The sequence below is a fragment of the Orycteropus afer genome, unplaced genomic scaffold (genome assembly GCF_000298275.1).
Source record: "Orycteropus afer afer isolate SDZICR_OR568_19922 unplaced genomic scaffold, OryAfe1.0 scaffold00001, whole genome shotgun sequence".
NCBI lineage: Eukaryota > Metazoa > Chordata > Mammalia > Tubulidentata > Orycteropodidae > Orycteropus > Orycteropus afer.
In genome coordinates, this window is record NW_006921588.1 from 29,973,146 (window position 1) to 29,997,559 (window position 24,414).

General features: G+C 40.0%; 1 protein-coding gene across 1 annotated transcript in view; it reads right to left on the reverse strand.

Moving 5' to 3' along the window:
• Positions 1 to 2,990: 2,990 nt before the first annotated feature.
• Positions 2,991 to 24,414, reverse strand: part of GAD1 (glutamate decarboxylase 1) — a 41,451-nt gene continuing 20,027 nt past the window's right edge. The window contains exons 6-16 of the mRNA XM_007944385.2: positions 18,613 to 18,725; positions 17,174 to 17,289; positions 17,009 to 17,088; positions 16,730 to 16,784; positions 15,373 to 15,489; positions 14,138 to 14,202; positions 10,701 to 10,779; positions 8,548 to 8,697; positions 5,969 to 6,076; positions 4,483 to 4,572; positions 2,991 to 3,164 (exon numbers count right to left, since the gene is read on the reverse strand). Of these exons, the coding sequence (XP_007942576.1) occupies positions 2,991 to 3,164; positions 4,483 to 4,572; positions 5,969 to 6,076; positions 8,548 to 8,697; positions 10,701 to 10,779; positions 14,138 to 14,202; positions 15,373 to 15,489; positions 16,730 to 16,784; positions 17,009 to 17,088; positions 17,174 to 17,289; positions 18,613 to 18,725 (1,147 nt within the window). The remainder of the gene's footprint in view (positions 3,165 to 4,482; positions 4,573 to 5,968; positions 6,077 to 8,547; positions 8,698 to 10,700; positions 10,780 to 14,137; positions 14,203 to 15,372; positions 15,490 to 16,729; positions 16,785 to 17,008; positions 17,089 to 17,173; positions 17,290 to 18,612; positions 18,726 to 24,414) is intronic.

Sequence of the window (24,414 nt, forward strand, 5' to 3'; positions counted from 1 at the left end):
TGGGCCTGGGGGAGAGGTTGAATACAAAGGACACGGGAGTTTTTTGGTGTGGTGGAACTGTTCTAAGAATCTTAATTGGGGTGGTGATTACATGACTGAATGCATTTATCAAAACTCACAGACCACTAGACACAGTACACTATAAAGGGTCTATTTGACTGTATCTAAATTTTACCTCAATAAAGTCTTCCCTCCTCTCAAAAAATTTTCATGGGCAAATGTTATGTCAGATGATAATTTAACAGCCCATATAGAATTGTGCCTTTGTTATTTTAATCTCTTCTTCCCCTAGGCCTGATTCTGATTGAGCAAATAGAATACAGATGAGTTGGAAACATTAAAAAAGGAAGCTGCCCTTGCCCCAGCACCAGCAGTGCAATCCCCACCACTGCAGACTTGCAGCCTAAAACAGTAATACACTGAGAGAGGAGAGCAACTCTATATTGCATTAAAATGTGAAGTCTCGCTTCTTACTTTGAGCTCGGCATTTAATTACTAAAATAGGACAATTCTTGTGACCTGAATTCGAGTAAGAACAAGGAAAGAATCAGCCCACAGAGGATCTGAAGGAACAGTGGGAAAGAAGAAGACCAAGCAGTGTTTCATTCTGTTGTGCACAGGGTCACCATGACTTGGGGCCAACTGCACAGCAGCTGACAACAATGATCACTTCCTACAGAGTCCAGTTTGTTGAATACAGTGATTACACTTGCAATCAGTGTGCTAGTTACAAATGACTCTTATCTGACCCTTGTTGTTGTTGTTACGTGCCATTGAGTTGGACCCGACTCATAGTGACCCCTCTTTGGGTTTCTGAGGCAGTATCACTATGGAAGTAGATTGCCCAACCTTCCTTCCCAGGAGTGGCTGGTGGGTTTGAACCTCTAGCCTTCTGGTGAGCAGTCAAGTGCCTTAGCCACTATGCTACCAGAGCTCCTTATCTAACCCTACATGTGCTAAATAGGGAACTCTCTAGGAGCTCTGCTAGCGTAGAGCCTAAGGCACTTGACTGCTCACCAGAAGGCTGGCAGTTCAAACCCACCAGCCACTCCTCAGAAAGAAGGTTGGGCAATCTACTTCCGTAGTGACATAACAACAACAGTGATACCGCCTTGGAAACGCTAGGAGGGGTCGCTATGAGTCGGGTCCTACTCGATGGCACATAACAACAACAGCAACATATTCCAAATGAATGAGATCATAGTTTTACAGCTTAATAGAATATAGAAAGTAGGTCCCATTTCCTAATGATCCAGCACCAAAATATATTTCTCGTGGTAGTGAATCAGGGCCACTGTACAAGCATAACAGGCTGGAAGGTGCAAATCTATGGTTTTAGAGGCATTCACATAGCAGATGCTGAGTGATCTAAGATCCCCATTGTTGTCTGCCATGCACACCATTGTACTTTCAGTGCTAGAACAGTGCCTGTTACACAGAAGGAAAATACTTTTGTTGATAATTGGGTGAATGAAACTCTAAGATGCAAATGGGAAAATGTGAAACAGCTCAAGGCTTGAGCTACAAATTTTAGTTAGTTACAGTCATAATGATTTTATAGGTAACCCTTATGACGATGGGTTGAGTCTCAGCTTGATAATAAGGGCACTGAGGATCACTTAAAGTCAGTAAGCAGCAAGTGAATAGGTTGATGATCCAAGTAATTATAACTGGAAATATCTCTTTCAGTATAAAACACAAACTGGAAGAAAATTTTGTTCAAATTCTCTATGGAGAATATTTTTATTTATTTATATTCTTCTTGCATACTCTATAACGCACAGTGAATTTCCTCTCTTCAAAAACAGTTGTGAGCCTGGTCAATTTATCTGAGATCTTCGGAAGGTCTTCGGAAACATTGCCTTAGGTTTCAGCTAAGCAATTCACAGAGATTGGTCATGAACAACTACAAAATTACAGCGGATCTAGTTATTATCCAACAGTTACTAGAAAAGCGTTGAAAACTCTAGACATACAGCCAGACAGAGAGGGTCAGAGAAGAGCAGATGCTATTTAAGTAATGGAATTTCCATATATATTACTCTATGTACAGTATTAGGATTCTTTTACAGACAGTAAACTGATGCTTAAGTCATTATTTTAAGGGCACTCTAATATAAATACAAGTTTCACTGATTTCCATCTTTTTTCTTTGGCTCACAAATGCACAAAAGTACCATAAACAGTATTCAGAACTTACTTCAATAATATATAAATAAGATACATTACAAATGGGAAGAAAATACAAGACACCTCTTTAACATGGTAAATCTCTGAATATAAATAAGCAAATATTTCATTTACCTACAATTAAACAGTCATTAAAATCATTACATGTGTTCTTTCCCTCCCCCAAGTCAAACAACAGTAATATACAATCTACACAAATTAATCTCTAAAAACACAGCAATAGTACACCTGTGACAATGCTACTATTTTCCCCTAATAGGATAGTGATGGGAAGGGTGTGACTTGTCATCTAGTGGTGCTTTTTCTCATCCATCATGACTTTGGATGAGAGAAATAGTGGCAGTGAGGTCAACTCCCACCACCAGCATTTTCCCTTGGTCCCTAGGATACTACATTTTGAACAACATTTTTCCTGTGGTTGTTGGGCTAGCTAGTTTGCAGCATGTTTAGCCCCTCAGTAACTGCTGAAGGTAAAGTTAATTCTCTTGGAGTGGGAAACATGCTGTGATTTATTACTAAGCCACACTCACTATACATATATATATATATAGAGAGAGAGAGAGAGAGGTATATATAACTGTACATATATACTTTGTTCCTAATGTGCAACTTTTAAAAAAGAACAGTACTTTCTGCTAGCTATAACAAACAAGTTTAAGTGAGATCTTAACAGTATTCTTCAGGACATTATATTTTCCCTCAATGAAATGGACTATGTGTTTCAGCAACTCAGAGAGGTTTGTTCTAGAGTGCCAGTGAGGACAGAGACTTCCTCATCACTCATCATCTGCCAAGGGTGATTACAGATCCTGGCCCAATCTTTCTATCTCCTCAATGAGGAAGTCGATATCAGACTGGGTAGCAGCTGGGTTCGAGATGACCATCCGGAAGAAATTAGCCTTGTCCCCTTGAGGTTGGTAGCCAACCATGGTTGTGCCTGATTCCATCATTAAAGCTTTGATTTTCGGAGCCACCTTGTGATTGAAAACACAAAATGAAACTCAAGACTGATATTAACACCCCTCTCCCCTCTCTTTTTAACAGTTCAACCCATTTTGTGGTTGGAAAATGAGCAACTTGCTTTTTACTGTTTGTGTTTACAAAATAGTAAATACAAAATATTTGAACAAAATATTTACAAAATATATACAAAATATTTCAAAGCAAAGAAATATTTTATATCCATGTATCCTCAGTAGTTATGACTATTTAATGTCTATCTAATCATAAGTTTCTCTCAGAAAGTACTGTGGGACTGAATTGTGAGAATGTCAGTCATAGCACAATGATAACAAAATGAAAAACAAAAAAAAATTCTTATAGGCAACAATGCAAACTAAGGCTTCTGTGTAATCCAGAGCCCAGCACACTGCATTCCACACAGACTGTGCTCAACAAATATTTGTTGAATGGTTGAATGGATAAAATAAAATAAAATAAAATACAAACAGCTAGAAATAATATAAAATAGATGTAGAAATCAATAACTAGAATGAATTAACGTTAGAGTAGACTTAAAGACATTTTAACAAAGAGGTAATATCAAATAGAATGTTCTTAGGAACACATATGGAGTCCCTGCTGTTGTGTGCCGTCAATCAGTGAGGTGATCTCAACTCACAGAAACCCTGTAGGACAGAGTAGAATTGCCCCATAGGGTTTCCTAGATGTAGTCTTTACAGAAGCAGACTGACACATCTATATCCCTCAGAGCAGCTGGTGGGTTGGAACTGCAGAACTTCTGGTTAACTATCAACCCAGATCTTGACTATTGCACCATCACAGCTCCCATGGAGTCTCCAGGTGGTGAAAATAGTGTGCTCCCTGCTAACCAAAAAACTGGCTTTTGAGTCCACCCTGACGTGGCCTTGGAAGAAAGGCCTGGTGATCTGCTTCCAAAAGATCAGCCCCTGAGGACTTGAAGGATCACAGCTCTACTCTGACACACGTGCGATTGCTATGAATTTGACTTGACACAATGGCAACTGTTGTTTTTTTTTTTAAGGAACATGTATATTATCCAATTGTTCTGTGTACAACCTCTCAATGAAGGACACCAACCTAAGGTAGAGATGCATCTTTTAGCAGTTCCCATTGTGTCTGAGCCACAGCAGAGGGGGCAATCTAAGCCTAAGGAGAGCAATGTAACAAGCTAGCTCCCCTCACTCCACTATTAGAAGCTCATCCCAAGTCTTGATTTCTCCCCCATTAGAAAGACACATTAGAATGAGGACACCCTGATTAGATAGAGAGATTACAGAGGGCTGGATGAGACAAGGAGAGAGCCCATACCCTGTGTAGCTTTTCCTGTCGTTCAGGGCTATCGGGAACACCCCTCAGGCTTTGTGGAATATACCAGAAGCAGACGTTTGTGTGCTCAGGCTGCAGAAATTTAACAAACAAGTAAACAGAAAAATAAAGACAGTTATGAACACTTGAGAGAAATCTGTTCCTAAAACCCATATGCACCTTGGTGGAAACTTTTTAGACCAAAGAAAAAGGCTTAATGTCTTGAAGACAAGACTACTAGAATACCCAGGAGAACAAGGCTTAGTTTATCCAATCACATCCAGCAAGGGAGGTATTCCCCACAACCAATGTTCTAGGTAACAGAAGTTACCACCTTTAAACAGAAATGTTTGTTTGTTTTAAATACATTATTTGGGTAATTTTTAAAAAGTATTCTTCATCTTACCATTTTTTATACCTCACATATAGAATATGCTTGAAATAGTTTGTTTTATTGATTTTGAATATTTTATTGAATTTATGATATTGTTACTGAATCTTGTCTTTATTACTCAAGCTTATTATTATGAGTGTTGATACTGGTTTTAAACCATAAGACAGGGCTTACTGAGATGCCTACAACTGTTTAGCATCCCTGCACTAAAGACTCCTGTGTTTTTTGAGTTCTTCTGTGTTCTTGCTATAGTTTTCCGCTTCCTCCCAGTTGCCATCATTCTGTCTGCTTCTACTGCTTCTTTCTTGAGATATCACACTTGCTATTTCTAATCTTCTATTCAAATGTTTAAAATACAGGAATATTTTATCCTGGATTTGAGCTGTGCAGGGCTCTTTTATACTCATTTGGTGACTCTCAGGTGTGTTCCTAGTTCAAGTTGCTTGATAGATGGGCTAACGATGAATGTAGGTGGTGGTATATTTTACTGGGTTATACATTTGCTTTCCAGCACTGGCCCTTCTTCCACCTTTCTTGATTTAATTGTGAGCTCCCTTATGGCAGTATCTGTTTTGCTCAGTACTTTATAATCTAGCTTCTGGCACAGTGTCTGGCACACTCAGTAAAATCGGTATGACTAGAACTTTACTGTGTGCAGTGTGGACACAAACTTAAGACAATTTTATCTTCCTCTCCTCATAATGAACCTACGTAGAACCTTTGGTAGAATCAGTCTTAGGAGACAAGGATATACTCATCCTATAAGCTTCCTGGAACTGAGAACCACTTTATCGTGGAAGCTCAACACAACAGTAAGACAAACATAACAATGATGAAGGATTCAGATCTGGCAAGGATAGCCCTCTTGTATGCAAAGGGCTGGCTGAATGCTACACATTATAGAAGAGGTAAAAGGGAAAAACCATCCAAATGCTGCTGGAAGAAGAGTTTGTAGACACGGAGAGAATTAAATGAAGGGTGCATAAGAATAAAACTTCAGAAGCAGCATCTTGTAATGTGGAAAAATACAGCTTCAGGAACATCCCTCAGTAAGTTCCCAGAATGCTCTGCATTCACTCTGGGATGACAACCCACCTCACCATCGAAAACCATCTCAAATTCTTCTCTGTTTTTAATCTTGGCATAGAGGTATTCGGCCAGTTCCAGGCATTTGTTGATCTGATGCTCAAATCCCACTGTGCCCTATTTTAAAAAGAAAAGTCATGTTTGTTGGTGACAGGTAGCATTTCCACATAGTGCCTAAGGCACTTGACTGCTAACCAGAAGGCTGGAGGTTCAAACCCACCAGCCACTCCTCGGAAGGTTGGGCAATCTACTTCCATAGTGATACTGCCTCAGAAACCCAAGGAGGGGTCGCTATGAATCGGGTCCAACTCGACGGCACATAACAACAACAGCACATTTGGAAAGGCTACACTATCCTTGTTTATAGGAAATATACAAAAGAATATTCTTGGGGATGGTGAGGAAGATCCATCTGATTAAATGTGTAAAGCTTCTCCACAGCTCTGCATGCAATAAAGTGAAGTGTGCCTGCTTTCTCTTTTGAAGGCCCTCTGGTCTCCAGGCTGTTATTCTCAAGAGTGCCTTTAGCTTCCCACTCTTTATTCACAGTCTGGACCTGAAGCATCTTTCAGGATGCTGGTTTGCATTAGGATGGTGCTACCCAACTGTCATCTATGGACTGAGGCCAGTCCACAAACTGTAGTAACCAGTCCATGATAGGGTAAGTACAGAAATTGATAGTAACTGATAAGAGATTTTTATAACAATTTACCGAATAATTTTATGTCATTTGAATCTAATACAAAAAATTGGGATTGCATTTTTGTGTGGGTTTTTACTTCATTTTTCTAGCAATTCATTTTTATTATATCGGTCCATGATAGATAAATAAACAAACTGGTTCTTCATCATGGATAGTTTGGGAAACACTGCTTTAGAATACATCTCCAGTAATAAATCCTGGCCAAACATGTCCCACTCCCTCCTAGGCAAGCAATGTTCCATTAAACATAGCATTATCCCTTTGTGGTAGCAGGCAGGCAGGCAGGCAGATGGGAAAGCCATTGGTCTCAGTACATGTCCTGGTTTGTAATAACTCCAACTATTGACAAACTGGTTGAGTGTGAGTTTCAAAAACCAGCATGGCTGATTAACAGCGGCATGAGGGTTGTTGAGTGGGTTGGGTGTTAACAAGAGCAGATGCACAAGGCTGGCTTGTGGATTGCTAATGGGCCTGGGTAAGGTCCAACATTGGCAAAGTATGAGCCTCCCTAAGTAGTGTCACTGCTAATGGTACACCTTGGCCAGTCCACTGGGGAATGAAGTCCACATCAAGGTCTCAGCCAGCAACCAATATACTATGACCCAAGCCTCCAGTAGAGTTCAAGAGGTTATTGTTAGGCAAAATGAAAACACAAATTACTGAGATAGACCATATGTTCATCATATTTAAAAACAAAAGGGCTCTTCTTGTCAATGGCTTAAGTTCCTCTTGGTGAAATTTATGACTATTTATATGTCTGAAGAGAGTCCTTGCATAGTATAGATGGTTAATGTGCTCAGCTGGAAACCAAAAGGTTGGTGTTCAAGTGTACCGGAGATGCCTTAGAAGAAAGTCTGGTCATCTACTTCCAAAAAAAATCAACCACTCAAACCCCTATGGAGCACAGTTCCACTCTGACACACATGGGGTGTCACCTCAATTTTAAGTGTAAAATATTTATGATTGCTTCGTGGCAGAAAGAAAAGTCAGACTAATTCTATATAAAGACAAAATGGTTTAATGTTAGAAAAACTAATAATTAGTTAAATTCTGCCTACTGAAGAAATATCAAATGAACTAGATATTACTCTGGAAAACTTTGTATTTTGGTATTAGGTAGATATAATCTTAAATGTGAAAATTATTAAAATTCATTTATAGTAGGTAAATAAAAACAAGACATAGGACATCAATCTGAGAAATCAAAACTGTCTTCACTCAATTGAAGAAAAATACTTCTGAAACAAATAGTTAAATGGTTATCTTCTCTTCACTCATATTTTGAGGGAAATTCCAATAGTTAGTCTTTCTTCTAGACAGAGAACAGAACCCCAAAGGGCTAATGATGAATGCAGAGACAGCATGCTTCAATCTAGTCAGAAGATTTTTCAGAATAAAGTGTACATTTCCAGAAGAGTGTGTAAAGTACAAATAAGGAGAAAGTTATTATTTAAATAGAACTTACAACTGTCCTATACAGCCCATAATTAGAAGTCTCCTAAGAGAATTCAGGATCCTCCTCAGAACAATGCAATCATTTTATCGTTTATCTCCTTCTTTACATCTGTACTAAATAATGTCAGCATCCCTAAGGATTGGTGTAGAAGTCCTTATCGTGGCATGATTTTTTGGTTGTTATAAGAGAAAGTTATAAGAAAACTTCATGCTCTTTCAAACCAAGGAGGCTGAATGGAAGGCAGAGGAATTTAATATAAGGGCTAAAGTTATTTCATTCACACATTAAAAAAAAAAATACAGTTAACTCAATTATCTAGATATTGATTACACACAAAGTAAATCATCTGTGCTGTATCTTCACCTCTATTGCCAAGTGGCCTGTGCAAATTACATTTTGGCTGTATTTCCTGAATTCCTTTCTTCATACCTTTGCTTTCCACATCAACCAGAACTTGAAAATGTCCACGTGGCGGCCACACTGAATTGCCTTGTCTCCAGTGTCGTAGGAGACGTCATACTGCTTGTCTGGCTGGAAGAGGTATCCAGCACACATCTGGTTGCATCCTTGGAGTATACCCTATTACAGAAAGTAGAGACATAGGGGCATCTGCATCCAGAGTTCAGAGATTTGAGTTTCTTTGAAACAGGGTGGATGCACATATACCTGGAAGTTAGGACGTGGGGTCATATGCAACATTTCTTCTCATGTTCTTTCTGAGGCCTTGTTCTGATACCCCTCTAAAGCTACTATTGGAAAAGATAACTTTTGCCCCTTTCCCTTCTGTCACTCTGATTAGAAGATGATTTTTTTTTGTCTTAGAGGCCTCACAACAGGGGCCCGCTGTCCCTCTAAGGAGCATTTGGAAATATATGTGGGTATCTGGCGTTGTTTCAAAAACTGGCAAGTGCTCTGGCATCCAGTAGGCAAAGGTTTGGGATGTAAACTTTCTGGGTGGCAGGGACAGTTTCATGCTGTGAAGAATTTCCTTCTTGGGAAAAGTTCTCCCAATTGCTCTTCTGATTTTTCAGAGGGTTTCCTATGAAGTCAATAGAGACTCTACTTATGAGTGGGGGCAGTGGGGGCTCAGGGGTAACTTCTTGCCTCCCACATAGCATCCTCTGGTTTGACTCCCAGCCAATGCACCTCACGTGCAGATACCACCGTCTGTCGTGGAGGCTTGAAGTGTTGCTAAGATGCTAACAGGTTTTAGTGGAGTTTCCAGACTAAGATAGACTAGGAAGACAGGCCTGGTGATCTACTTCTGAAAAATCAGCTGATGAAAACCCTATGCATCACAATGGTCTGATCCCATTGTGTATGGCATCAACCATCCATCAAGTTGACAGCAGCTAACAGTTTATGCGTGGAGTAAATAGACTAGGTGCTAGCTGCTCCAGGTCTGAGACAGACTTTTTGGAATGCCACAGTCTGCAAAAGTTTTACTAGAGGGCAGGATCCTATTATTAGCTGCTTAAAGAAGAGAGTGAAAAAAAAAAAAAAAAAGGAGCTCTGGTGGCATAGTGCCTAAGGCATTTGACTGCCAACCAGTAGTCTGGCAGTTCAAACCCACCAGGCACTCCTCGGAAGGAAGACTGGGCAATCTACTTCCGTAGCGATATCGCCTGGGAAACCCAAGGAGGGGTGTTTATGAGCCGGATCTGACTCGACGGCAGTGGGTAAAGAAGGGAATATAGCACTAGTCCATTTACAGAAGCTTTCTGCTCAACATGTCTTTGGGCCCTAAGTTGATATTTGTAGTTGTTGTACCATATGATTTATTTCAGTTCTTGGGACCACAAATTTATTCTAAGAACTCGAAGAACGTTCTAGTGATTGCTGTTTGTCCTCACTGAGGTGAAAGTTGGTGTCCCGCCAAACCACTGTCATTTTTGTTTCTATAAACATGAAGGAATATTAAATGATGTGATTCTCTTACAGTTTCTGTCACTGACAGGACCTGAGTACGGAACAAGGAAGAAAGGAGCAGATCACAATACCAAGAAGAGGCACTAGGCTAACAGCCAATGGCAAGAAAGAATAGCCACACAAGGGGGCTGCCAGGGAGTTTCTCTTCCTGTGCCTTCTAAAGGATGCACAGGCTGCCAGCTTCTTTCTGGAGGGAGTACAGAAACACCCCACCCCTATTTTTTTTTAACTTTTACTGTTATTATAAAAGCATTGAAAACATACACAACAAGATATTTGCCAACATAACACCTTCCCCAGTTACAGCTCAGGGACATTGATTACATGATTCATGTTGTACCACCATTATTGCTATCCCTTTCCAAAATTTTCCACCACCATTATCATAAACTCAGTGTCCCACAAACAAAAGCTTCCCCTTTCCTCCTCCCTTCTACCCTGGTAACCACTAATAATCCGTATATATGAAATATATGTATATATATGTATTTTTTTTTCCAACCTATCTAGGAATGTAGTCTCCCCTCCCCTCCCACCCCTGGTAACCAACAAAGAAAGTTTCCTTCTATATATAATCCTTTCCTTGACTTGTTACTAGAGCGGACTGCTACAGTTATCTGTCCTGTGATTGACTTATTTCAGGCAGCACAGACCTTTTCCTTGACGAGAATGGCAGAGCACTGCAACAGCACACCCATCATCTTGTGAGGGTTCCAGGTGACTGAGTTGGCCCTGAAAGAAGCACATGGTACTTTCAGGAGAAGGTACAAGAATCAGAAAGGGGCAAATGTTCTCCTGAAAAACACACCACCCATCTCTCTCCTAAATAGCCTAATCAAGTAGTAAACTAATATTCTGCAGCCAGCCTCAAGGTATTACTAAGTTGCAGACTGACTCTTCTGAGAAATTGTTATTAGTAATAGTTAATATTGATCACAAATTTATGTGTCCTATTGTTCTGGGAACTTTACAGGCATTATGTGAGCATGCTGTTGTGGTTAAGAACTCAGGCTTTGGAACCAGACTGTCCCAGTCCAAATCCTGGTGTTAACATCTGCTGGCTTAGGTAAGTGACATATATCCTCTGTGCCTCAGTTTTTCCATCTGTAAAATAGGGAGAATAAATGAACATCTCACAGAAATGAATAAAGAATAAAATGAATTAATAAATAAATGGGTATAACAGCTCCTTGTATATTTAACTCTCACAACAATCCAATCCTATGATGTAGGTACCATTATCACCTCTGTTTTAGATGGAGGAAGTGAGGCACAGAAAGGTTAAATGCATCACCCAAAGTCCCACCCACTGCCCAGCTGGGAAGTGTTAGAGCTAAGCCTCCAGTTGAAGGAGTCTAATTTACAGAGCCAGAGCTCATAATTACTCCACTAGACTGTTCCTCTAGCAATAGACTTTGGCTTCTTTCTCCCTTCTGCTTTTTACTTATAAAAGGGGCTAGTGATGATGCTGACCGACCTATTTACGGGGTGGTATGAAGAGCTCAAATAGCTTTTACTCCACTGCTAACCAAGGTTGGCAGTTTGAACCCACCCAAAGTTGCTTAGGAAGAAAAGCCCTGGCAATCTGCTGCTGTTAAGATTTGTAGCCAAAACAACCCTAAGGAGCTGTTCCACTCTGTAACACATAGGATTGCCATGAGTCAGAATCAACTTGATGGCAACTAACAACAACAGTGAAGAGTGACAGCTAAATTTAAGGATCAACTGGACTATTCCAGACTTTTGACTATCTAACTGTGCTGGTTAAATGCTAAATGAGCGAGATATTGCCAGTTTAAGCTTAACGAGCATGGTGTCCTAGCAACAGTATCACTATGTCAAACACAATTAAATAGTGAAGGAGGGCACTAACTAGGACATTATAGACACAACTAAGTGTAACGTATGATGATTAAAACTTGGGTAACAGTTGGAATCGACTCACTGGCAATGGGTTTGGTTTGGTTTGACCTTGCTTCAGTGGTTTACAGACTCCTTCCCAATGACTTGGCCCACAGCTGGGCTCTATGTTTTAATACCTGTGAAGCCTGCTTCCCCTGACACAGCAATTGAGTTGGAATTATACTGGCTCTGTTCTTCTTACATCAAAATGCTTGCTGTGAGTTTTTAATTTCATTATCTTGCAAAGCTCATTAGAGGGAAAATAATTTAGCAGCTATGTGACCATAGGGTGGGCACTATGTTTCAAGGAGAAAAAAGCAAAACCGGAACTATTTTTCCACTAAGTGCATAATGAAGAAAACCTTTGTGAAAGAGATATGCAAAAAGTGCCAAGAAAAGTTGAGTAAATGCTTATCTCATTTAAAAAGTGTCAGTGTTGAGCCATATTTAAAAGGTAGTGGATATAATCAATTTTCTCAGTGCGATCATTCACTGAATCATTAAAAAATTATATTTGGAGCTCATAAAATGTCTTAAATGGTTTTCTGACTGTCCTAAAGGTCTGAAGGAAATTATTCTTTGCTGTTACAAATGGAAAATAGTAAGACATGCTATGAATTCAGTCTTCCTTAGAAGACATATATACTTTAAAATGAGAGGAAAAAGTCTAGGGCAAAATGTTTCAACACTCAAAGGTGGAAAATAAAAATGGCTTGAGAAATCTAAGATACAGTTTGGCCTGACTCATATACATTTAATATCTTACCCTCCAAGTTTTAGGGTTATGTAACTACACTTCCAAGAGGCAATCTGATCCACCATGAAATTGGTTTTTCAAGTTGGAGACAGAAGGGAAGAGGTGCAGTGCATGTTACAAGAGAAGCCCTTGCTGGTGTGTTTTCTCTGATACCTGTTCACTGTCCACCTCTCTGGCCTCAGTCCACTCTTACCTCTATCACTTTGCTTCAGCCACTTGACGTGAACAATCCTGCCTCAGGGTCTTTGCACTTGCTATTCCCACTGCCTGGAATTCTTGGCTCCAGACACTCTGTCCTCTCTCTCTTTATCAGTATCTGCTAAAATGCTGCCTCCACTAAAAGGCCTGTGCCCACCCTATGTAAAATAGCATTCTCCCAAAGAGTAGCTGGTGGGTTGAACCACCAACCTTAGATTAATAGCCAAGTGCTTATAAATTGTGCCACCAGGGCTCCTTCACTGTTACCTAACCATATTTTATTTTTCTTTACTATGAGACAGATTTTATATATGGTTTGCTGATTAACATCTAGCCCCCTGGAAAAGCTTCAGGAGGGCCTGGCTCGTGATAGGTCCTCCAAAAATACTTGCTGAATGAATAGATGAATCAACGTGAGTTCATTATGGATCAATACTGAGGAATCTGGTCGAAATCATATTTGGCTTAGAACACCTACTGAACTTGAATGGTGAAAAAAAAATAATTCAGATAGACTGAGTGTCCTACTCCTTTCCTAGCAGTAAGTTTAATGAAAGAGAAGAGTTAAATGAATTAGCATCCTCCCTGTGTCCTTGGCAAACTCTGATCAAACCTTCAATCCCTGCACTGGTTAGTCTCTCTTCTCTCCTACCTAGGCACCTTGCAATTACATGTATTGTTAGCCTTATCACATGGTGTTGTAAGTATTTGTTTATTTGTCTTTCTCTCTTTCTAAATTGTGAATCAACTGAGGATTCATTTGACTGGAAAATCATGTTCAGTGGTAGACTTCTCACCTTCCACGCAGAAGACCCAGGTTCAATTCCCAGGCCATGCGCCTCATGTATAGCTACCACCCTTCTATCAGTGGAGGCCTGTATGTTGCTCTGGTGCTGGATAGGTTTCAGCAAAGTTTCCAGACTAAGACAGACTAGGAAGAATGGCCTAGATCTACTTCCAGAAATTAGCCAGTGAAAGCCCCATGGATCACAGCCGTCTGATCCGCAACCATAAAGCAGATGGTGCAGGATGGGGCAGCGTTTCGTCCTGTTATGCATGTGGTCACCACGAGTCAGGGGCCAACTCCATGGGAGCTACCAACAACAAGCATACAGTAAGTGTTCCATAAATGCCTGTTGAGATTAACTCAGACTGAACCAAGATGTTGGGAATGAGGTGCCAGCTGATGGAATGTTCTGTATGGAAGGAGGCCGAGCAAGCTCTAGCCCATACCTCTCTATGCCACTGAGTTTATGGCGGTGCTTCCTGGACATGAGCAGCCCTCCGCCCCAGGCAGCCTGTGACGACAGAGAAAGGAGAAGAGTGGGGAGCGGCAACATTTAAAAATGAAAAATCAGTCACTCCACACCTGCAGTAAAACATGAGTGAGAACGTAAAAGGTATGCCAAACTTCAAAGAAAGTAAAAGTTCCTCCGACAAAATGAACCTACACCGATTGTCCGACCAGTGATAGTTGTAATTATTCATCCTCTGTCATTTCTTTTTCAAAAGTTCCTCCAGGTTAATTGCAGAGTAGCTGTATAAGTGACACAGGTAAATTAGGTCTAAGCCTGTAGGGCTAAGACCCAGAGGCCCAAAATACTGTGGAAAGCCACAGACACTCAGATGAGCCCCGAGGGTAGCTCTGGAAGCCACCAAAGTCTGGAGCCTGACAGCTCACTTTTCTTAGAGTAGACTCCTAAGGAAGTCAGAATGCAGCTCCTGCTGGGCTTGGAGGTCTCATGACTGGCAGGAGAGCGAGACGTTTTGTGGGTACCATGTGGCATGTTTACTAAATAGCTTGGAATGCCACACGACACAAGAACAGGCTTTGTAAGTCACTTGTTCAATAGCAGGATAGATCATCCCATTGTCCAACTGTAAGAAGTTCAATCCATATGGGAAAGGAGAAAGACAAAGAAAGGAAAAAAAATACATCCAGGCATATGTTTTATTTCTGGGAAATTTCAGGGCTAAACCTCTTCATTGATAACATTCTCCATATACTGCCTGATTTTTCCTGCATGTAGCAATTATGCATTTTTTTAGAAAAGTGTTGTAGATGGCTGAACTGAAGGCAAGTAGCCAAGCATTCACATTCACATGGTCCCTGAATGTGAATTCACATTCTGTCCTCTCTATATACCATCTTGTATCTCCCCCCTTGAAATCTATATTTAACTCTGCAGCTGTTGTCTCCTGGGAGAATGATGGAGACCATATTCTTGGATGAAACACAGAAGATTGCAATTGACCAGTAAGGAACCAGGAAAACCCTAGAGTTTATACCAGGCCTGTGGTATGTACCAGTCATGAAAAGCTGGCTGGGGGCCAGAAAAGAGCTGGAACTAATGTGGTGTGGAGAGAGGGCCAGCTGGGTCGTAGGGAGATGCTGGAGGCAAACCATAAAGCAGAGCTGCTTCCACCCCCCAAACAGACTGGGTAGCTCTGTGAGTTATAGCACTTACATCGACATGCAGCCAAAGGTTATATTTCTCACATATATCTGCAATATCCTGTATCGGATCAAAAGCTCCATAAACAGTTGTGCCAGCAGTTGCATTGACATAAATAGGGATGTATCCCTACAAGGTAAGAGAGATGAGCTGATTAGTCTTTTTAACCTTTCTCATTTGCTCATTTCCACATGAAACAGAACAATTGCAATAGCATTTACTTCTAACACAGATCAACTAAGCTGGGGTTGGATTAGATCCTATATCTGGTGGTATTCATTTGCTAGTTCATTCATTCAACAAATATTTTTTGAATGACTTTAATATTCCAGGCCCTGTTGTAAATGCTGGGCATACAGCATTGGCCACAACAGATGAAGATTTCTGTCCTTGTGGGGTTTTAGTGACTACTAATAAATAATAAGCACAATATATAATATGTTTGATAGTTGTAAGTTCAATGGAGAAAAATAGATCCAGAAAGATAATAGTTAGTGCCTGGAGTAATGGGCAGGTATTTCTGAATATCATCTGGACATTATTCTTTTTAGAAGCTGTGTTGTTCTAGGTTTATTGATATAATAATTATCCTGAAGTATTGTTTGGTTACTTAAAACAGGTTCATGCATTATTAAAGCTGAAAAACTAATAGTGGACATAGTAACATTTTGACATGAAAATAGGAAATGAGGAAGGAAAATAACAGACTTAAGAGAGGTGAGGGACAGTCTCTAAGTCGTAGGTTTTTCTGAAGCTCAACTACACCTCTACCTCTTGCCCCATCCTAGCAACATTTCCCTCTTTCTCCTCTACTGAGGCTCTAGCAAATAGCTACAGTTAGAGGAGGTACAAGAACGGAACCAAAACAACGTGTTTGGTAAATGGCCTGACAGCTATCTGGCAGTGACTTGTGGATACATCTGTTCTATGGGATTTTTTTTTGTTTTGTTTAATAGAATTTGTTAAGGTTGGATTTGCCAAATATCAGGGGCCATCTGCCAGAGCATGGGAAATCTTTGCTAAACAGAATCCTAAACTAAAATGGTATTTGTTAAAGTGAAAATTTCACTTAGGCTGTATCTTCATGATGCTCAAGTAGTTGATGATTGATTTAAGAACATCAAACTAATCACTCAGCACAATGAAGATAGGACAAATAGTTTAATGACTAAATCTCATTTTTCAAAAAAAAAAAAAAATTCATATTGTAGAGATACAAATTTAAAGCCAAATCATCTCACAAGTTGGAATAAGAAAATACCTGAGAATAGAATTTTGGAACCCCCTAAGATTATCTCTTATATAATCAGAGGATTTTATTGTCTAGGGAAGCATTCATCAGAGTTTAGATGTACCATGGAATACATACCTTTTGCTTAGCTTCAAGAATTTTCGCCTCTAAATCAGCTGGAATTATCTTCCCTCTGTAATTATTGTAAAAGGGGAGAAATTAAAATGAAGAATCAATGAGATTGCACATGAAAAAAACTTCAGCAGCAGCAAGAAAGTAATTTAATCGGATATTTTCAACAGCCCATTAGCAGCTTGGCACACTGTACTGAACCAGTCCTTAAGCACAATAAAACAAATTTAACAGATGAACACATTTAATACATCAAGAACCTAATATTCGCTCTCCCCTGCCTACCTTTCATTGCATTTTATTAAAATCACATTGTCAGTTCCAAAGCCAAGTGCAGCCCCAGCCTTCTTTATGGAATAGTGACTCTGCAACAAACAGAGGTTTGAGGTTAGAAGTTAGATAATCCCTTGGAAAAAAACTACAATTCATGTGTAGGTGCCCCCAACTCACGTGTTCTGAGGTGAAAAGGACCAGTTTGGGCACAGCAGCCATGCCTTTTGTCTTAACTTCCGGGAAGTACTTGTATCGAGCAGCCATGATGCTGTACATGTTGGATATGGCTCCCCCTAGTGGGAAGCAGACACATTGGGAGGTGTTGGGGCTTTTTCGTTATTTCTGAAAACAAAGGCTGAGCTGAATCTCAAGAGAGAGGGAGGTCAGGAAGGAAAGAGATAGTATTCTGATAGGTTTTGCTGGCTTCTCCATTGCTAGAGCCTTCCTCTGGACCCTTTGCCCTAGAAATACAAGTAGTTACCTTCTTTATCAGTGCCAAATAGGCAATTTGGCTGGAGGTGATTCAGGTACCTCAGTGCCCTTTCTGTCTGAAGCCCGGACAGAAATATAAGAGATGGCAACAGCAGTGGTTGCAAAAGATGGGTGAATTACAACCTTCCTGCTTCCACTTTGTGCTCAATTTATTTACTGAACAAAGATGAATCTGTTCCCCGAGTCAGAGAGACAGAGAAAGAGAGTAATGGGGCCTACAGAAGGAAACAATGACAATGCTTGGTTACCTGCCTAGGTGCTGTCCTCCAAGAACAGCCCAACTGAGCTATTGAGTCATTTAGGAGAATTCTATGTTCACTGAAATAAAAACAAACTTGTATTTACCTAAATAAAGTAAAAAAGAGAATTGAAGTGACTATCTAGGTTTGTCTGGCCAACACACACTAGTCACTTTTACATCAATTGCCTGATTATTTAAGAGGTAAATTAATGATCTGCTTAAATTGCCTGGAAAATTGCAATTCTTATTTCTTCTCTTCTCGTTTTACACACTTACACTGTCCTTGACACCATAGATAACTCTTCCCTACCTATGTTCTGGTTTTAAAGATTTTTTTGTGTGTCTACATGGGACTAGAGGTTCAACGTAGACATTCCATTTTGATTGAAATTGACCAGTTGATAATCTTGATTCACAGATCCCCAGCTTAACTAAACTGCTTTTGATAGAACTATTGTTTAGCATAGTTCAGGCACAGCTAACAGTTTGAACAGGGTTAGGCACAGCCTCTGTTGGCTAGTATACAGAGAATGTAGCATTCTTGCTAGTTCACAGAGAAGGAACATTCTTGCTAGTCTTCATCCTGACAAAAAGGGTAAAGCAGAAGTATCAAAACAAAAGTTTTTCAAGGTCACCAACTCATTCTGTGTTTTGTGTTTTCAAGGATCCATATTTGAGGAGCACTGGGAGCTCTGGTAGCGAAGTGCCTAAGGCACTTGACTGCTAACCAGAAGGCTAGTGGTTCAAACCCACCAGCCACTCCTCAGAAGGAAGATGAGGTGATCTACTTCCGTAGCGATACCGCCTCGGAAACACAAGGAGGGGTTGCTATGAGTCGGGTCCGACTCGATGGCATATAACAGCAGAGGCAAAGAGAACATACCAGGAGAAAATATCCCATCACCATCTTTGCTTGACCATCCAACTATCTCTCTCATCTTCTTAAGTGTTATTTGCTCCATGAGGACAAACACTGGTGCAATTTCATATGTAAACCTAAAGAGGTAGTGAGAAAAAGAATGAAAATAAAGAAGACAAACTACTTATTTTGGAAACACAGATGATTAGTTTAGTACTTGTACGTGAGTTCTAAAACTGTAGGTTCAAAACCACTAAAACAATTCATTCCCTGAAAGTGCATTATGTCACCAATCATAAAATGTGAGAAACCAGCCTGGGTTACTGAGAGAGGTTGTAAAAATCTTCAGCAACAAAATGAGTTCTCATCTGAATGGGATGGTTTAGATATGGTCCATCTAGAAACTTGAAATGACAAAAAAAATATGACTTTCCTGGGCCTCTTTCACATATAAGATTGTAGCATGATGCAAATATCAATAGGAAAATCTATTCTAAGTTCTACATTAAATTGGATGGCAATTTTTTTCTCCTCACTACCAATATCTCACTTGTAGAATCTATAAAACCTAGAGCCAAAATCTAACTTTTAAAAAAATCTAAACATCTGAAAGCTAACTGTGAAGATAATTGTAAATATTGACCCAGGATTTAAAGAATTCAATATAATTATCTACTTGGTTTTTCTACCGATAATCCCCAAGGAAAACGATGTTTCTATAACTCTCTGAAGTCAATATCTGTCAAGAATAATTATAAATGATGATTTTCTAATGACCAATTATAAATAACAAGAAGACAGTCAATTGGCATGCACAGCTAACTGTGGGCATCAGATGTCTTGGTAGATGACTTCTGTCTTCTAACTAACTGACTTAACAAGTAGCAAGCCATGCTCTTCTTAAAGCAATTCAAAACCTAGGCGTAGTCTGGTAGACTCGTCATTGAAGCAAGAATGTGTGGCACCAAGCATAGGGTCTAAGAGAAATCAGGGACGGTCTATCCACAGAAAATTAAGCCAGACAACAACAACAACAAAAAGCTATTAAGTTCTGAGCCTCCTTGTCTTTCTTCTTTTTGCTTGGCTTGGTTCAGCATTATAGTCTGTGGGCTGGGCTCAGACCTTCCTTGCTGAAGAAGAATGCCTAGATTGACTCAGCCAACTGATAAGAGTGGACTTTATCATTGATTAGAATGGTTGGGCTGAATGCCAATGTTGAGGACTAATGGGAATTCTTGCTGGCAGTGATTTAGAAAAGCTACTTGCAAAGATGAGATAACTATTGTTGTATATAAGACACAGGTGAAGCTACTAATTTTTAATCATGGAGAAAAGCAATTAATCACATGGTTGTAGAAGAGGACAAAAAGGTACTGAAGGATCCTCAGGATATGTCTGTTGGTAGAAGAATTTTGTTTCCAAAAAGAATATGTCCATTTTCCTTGAAAGACCCCTGGAAATTTAGAAAGAAGACCCTTGGAAATCATGTGTTCGATTACCATCACCTCTGGAGGTCACAATCATGCTTTGGTTCTGCTCTGAGCCCCATCACCGTAGCAACCAACACTCCCTCATGTCTGATGGCCTGACAAAGGAAGAAGAAGAGAAGGATTCCTGGTTTAGCCTGTGCTGTTGAGTGTACCAAGGGGCAAACTCATGATGTGCTTCTAACCATAAATGAACAAATGTGTTATCAATGGTTCCACTTGATTTTTTGAAAACATGTTATAATGGCAAAAAATGTTTGCATGGTGAAGAGGCACTGGTGGCAGTCTGTGTGCTAGAATTTCACAATACCAAATAAGAAGGTTCTCTGGGGTTGCCACAGAGGTAAGATATGGGAAAAAATGGAATTGTACACTATAATTTCAGAACCTTGGATGAAAGTTGAGCTGGAAGTCAAGTCAGTGTTAGCCAGGCAGAGACCATATGGGAAAGGGATGAGGGATGGGACTGAAGGCACGGGATTGTTCCAGCTCTGTGCTTCATGATTTGAATAATTTTAGGCCCCATGTTTGCATGAATTAGTCTTTCTACCTAAGGTCTAGGAGCATGGCCGTCACTGTCAGAATTAGGAGGAAGAGTTTAGAGAGTTAGAGATTCTGAGACTATCTTATCTCCTCTATTTCCAGTTCTTTATCTACGTCAGGTACCCAATCCTAAACCTTCCTTTCAGTTCTGTTCCACAAATAATTTTGAGTTACTGTTCGCCACCAGGTGATAGCTTATGTACTAAGGAGACAAAGATGTATAAGACACCATTTACAAGCTTGAGGAGGAAGCGTACTAGGATGAATCCAGTATCTGGCTCTTGGCCTTAGTTGCATCCAGTTAGGCAATCCCTGCCTAGAGCTGGATAACACAGCTAACATTGATTTATCCTGCTCATGACCTTAGTCCTGACATCATCTCCTAGAAGATGGTAGACTGGTCCATGAGTGTTGATCCTAAGCCAGGCCTGACAAATGGATGTTCCTGAAACATCTTCTGATGCTGCCTTGCCGTGCTTGGCTGTGTTTGCAATCAAGGCCTTGAAGTTCACCCAGAGCAGAGGTTCTTAACTTTACTGGGGCCATAGACCCCTTTTAGAATCCCAGGAAAGCTATGATCCATCTCTCCAGAAAGAATATGAGAATATGCACATCACTTTGTATGCAATTATAGTAGGCTCTCCTCTTGCAGTCTGGACCCCAGGCTGGGAACCCCTTCCATAAATGACAGATGAAAGCAGATGAAGTCAAAAGAGCAGAGGTCAAATATGGATTCATAAGAGGCTGGTTGGATGCCAAAGTCAGAACAAAAGACTGTATTTCAGAATCAGGGAACAAGAAAATAAAGCTACAAAAAGCTCTGGGTTGAAGTGTAAGAACAGGGGATTGGGAGTAAGGACTTAAAACAGTAGGATGGTGACGTTCATAAAGTGACACAAAAGGAGAGTTCTGAGTCCTCCTCCACTTGGCATAGGGCAGTGAGTCAGCCCTTTTTAAGTGGTTCAACTCACCTTCCCACTGGTGTTCACTCAGAACTAAGGCAAATTGATTGTCAGGAAGTTGCAGTTCTCTTGTAGCATAGTTGCTGGTTGCTACCCAATATCAATTTTCCCTTCCTTCTTTAATAGCAGAGCCAAATTTTATTTAGGACTACAATTTACCTGGATCAAAGACTATGTTGTTATAGACTCCCTGCGTGGCCATGGGACTAAGTTGTGGCTAAAGAGATGTTATAGGAAATGTTGTGTAGGGCTTCTGAGAAGACTTTCTAGAAGGAAGGAGTGTGTCCCCTTATTGTCCTTTCCTTGCTTGTTTCCCACCTGTCTGCCTCCCTCTCTCTCTCCTTCCTGGATTCTGAAACAGATCCATAAGGCTAGAACTTCAGCAGCCAGCCTGGACCATGAGGAGACTTTGAGGATGAGAGCCATGCAGCACAATATGGTTCAGAGAGGCATGAGGAAGCCAGACTCTCAGTGACTGGCAAACTGGGAAGTCCTTTAATAAAGAATCTTCTATATGACTATCTTGACACTCTTTGACTTTTTCTCTTTACAGATGCGGCAAGCAGTCTAGCCTTACCCTAAAGGATAACACTCCCAGGACAGCTTGGTGGTGCCCCCTAGCATCTAGAGATGACAAGAGATAGAAAGGAAAGAGTTTGGAACTGAAGGGTAGGCACCTTGAATGACAATGGTGACCTGCAGTGTGGCTGTCTTTCCTGAGTGCATGCACTGCACCTTGTATGCACTAGACATTAAGGTTGCAGATATTTTTCTCTTCAGAATCACTCTGTAGTATGGGTATGATTATCCCTCATTTTTCTGATGAAGAAGCTGAGGTCCAGAGAAATTCAGTGATGTGTTTTAAGATCTTGCAGTATGTTTCAGAGTCAGAATTCCAAGTTCTTAATTTTACAGCTTATTTTCTATGACAAATGAGAACTCCTCACTTCAGGTTCCTCTCTAACAACCTGCCTAGAGTATAATATAACTGATAACTCCCATAGAAATTTTTTCCTGTGTTATTTCTGTAAAAATAAAGCACTAGATGCTTGAAACTATTACCTCGTAACACAAGAGCTATGATAGAGCTTGCCATTAAGATTATGTATAGCCATCAGGTGTTTGAGCAGGTGGGCACTGCTCAACCTGCGCAATTGTGCTTGGTAGCCCTGTTTTAAAGGAAAATTGCTGTATGTGCCATGGACAACTACCCACTTGTGAATTTTCCTTTGGATCTCCGCTGGGCCTTTGCATGGAAGAATTATCTCACATCTGTATGCACAGGCAGGCATCAAAGCAAGAACATAAATGCTGTTTCTATCCTAACAGTTTAACTCATCACTTAGATTCAGATATTGGATAGTTCTTTTTAAAAGACTATATTAGAAATATAACTATTATTCTCTACTACCAGTGCCACCAAAATTCAATAATGATAGTGCAGGCCAAAAAATCAGTGTATCACTAACTGAATCCTCTTCTGTCAAAGATCCTTTTCTCATTCTTTCTTAGACTTATTGTGAACACTGTTCCCAGTCAGAGAAGAACTGTCTGTCATGAGGGAGCAAATTCCTGCATAAGCACCTGACAAAGTGGCCACATTTCATGATCTTCCAGGGGAACTGGCTTAGAACAATTTCTAGATAATAGTTATTACTTCTTCAGACAAAGACTTGTCTCTAGAATTGACAGAAACTATTTCACTATTTTAAATAACCTTCTCTATCGATCTGCTGGAATCGGATCATATTTCATAAATATCCACTGTTCAGTATAGCTGCAATTACTGTGTGCCATTTAGTTGGATTGGCCTTGACCTCAGATGGCTGGGACATATTTTAGTGTTTCCTAGTTCAGCTGAGGCAAGAGAAGAGGAAGGGACTTTGATTTTATGAACACATACAAAAAGGAAAATCTGTGATCTTTCTGGTTGAAGAAAAGTCATTTAGGAGGGTATCAGGTCATAAATGGCCCAAAGGGATGAGTTCCTTTTATTTACTTTGAGATTGGCTGTATATATTAGGAAATAGCAGCTAAGAGGCCCACAGAATACACACTGAAAGGCAATGGGTGAATTCAGTGCCCATGTGAACATGGGTACTAGGGCCTTAATGTATATATACTTTTTACTCTGTTTTTCTCATTTATTTTCCAAATGGTTGAGTTTAAAAAACTACTTTCTAATTAGAATTGCTCCTTGGTGATAGATGCTATAATTATGCATTAGGGGTTGTTTCCTAAGTTACAATCAGTGTATTTTGATGTCTGTACTTGGTGATACATTTTAATCTCACAAATCTTAATACAGTAAAGAAGAGTTTTTGTTTGAGGATACCATAAAAGCAACTGTGTCTCTGACCTGAATTCCTCTGCCTTCCGGAGACTCCGTGAAGTTAACCATGACTTAGAGTAGGGAAGCATGAAAAACCGTTTTCATTTTTCAATCAATTTAATATTTTATGCCTTTAGCACGAAAGGCTTTGCTTGACACATTTGCTTTTTTAAATTTGCATTGTTGTTTTAAATTAGCAAACAAAGCAGGAATTCTTAATTAATAGAAACTTTTCTGAATGTGGTTAAGTATTTAGACACATCACATTAAACTGTTTTGGAATACACACAAACCAATATATAACTTTTAAGTGTCTTTTAGGTTTTGTAAGCATATAACAACAACAGTAACAACAAAGGCGATCTGGTGGTGTAGTGGTCAAGGCATTTGGTTGCTAACCAAAAGGTTAGTGGTTTGAACCCATCAGCCACTCTGTGGAAGAAAGATGAGGCAGTTTAATTCTGTAAAGATTCACAGCCTTGGAAACCCAGTGGGGGTTGCT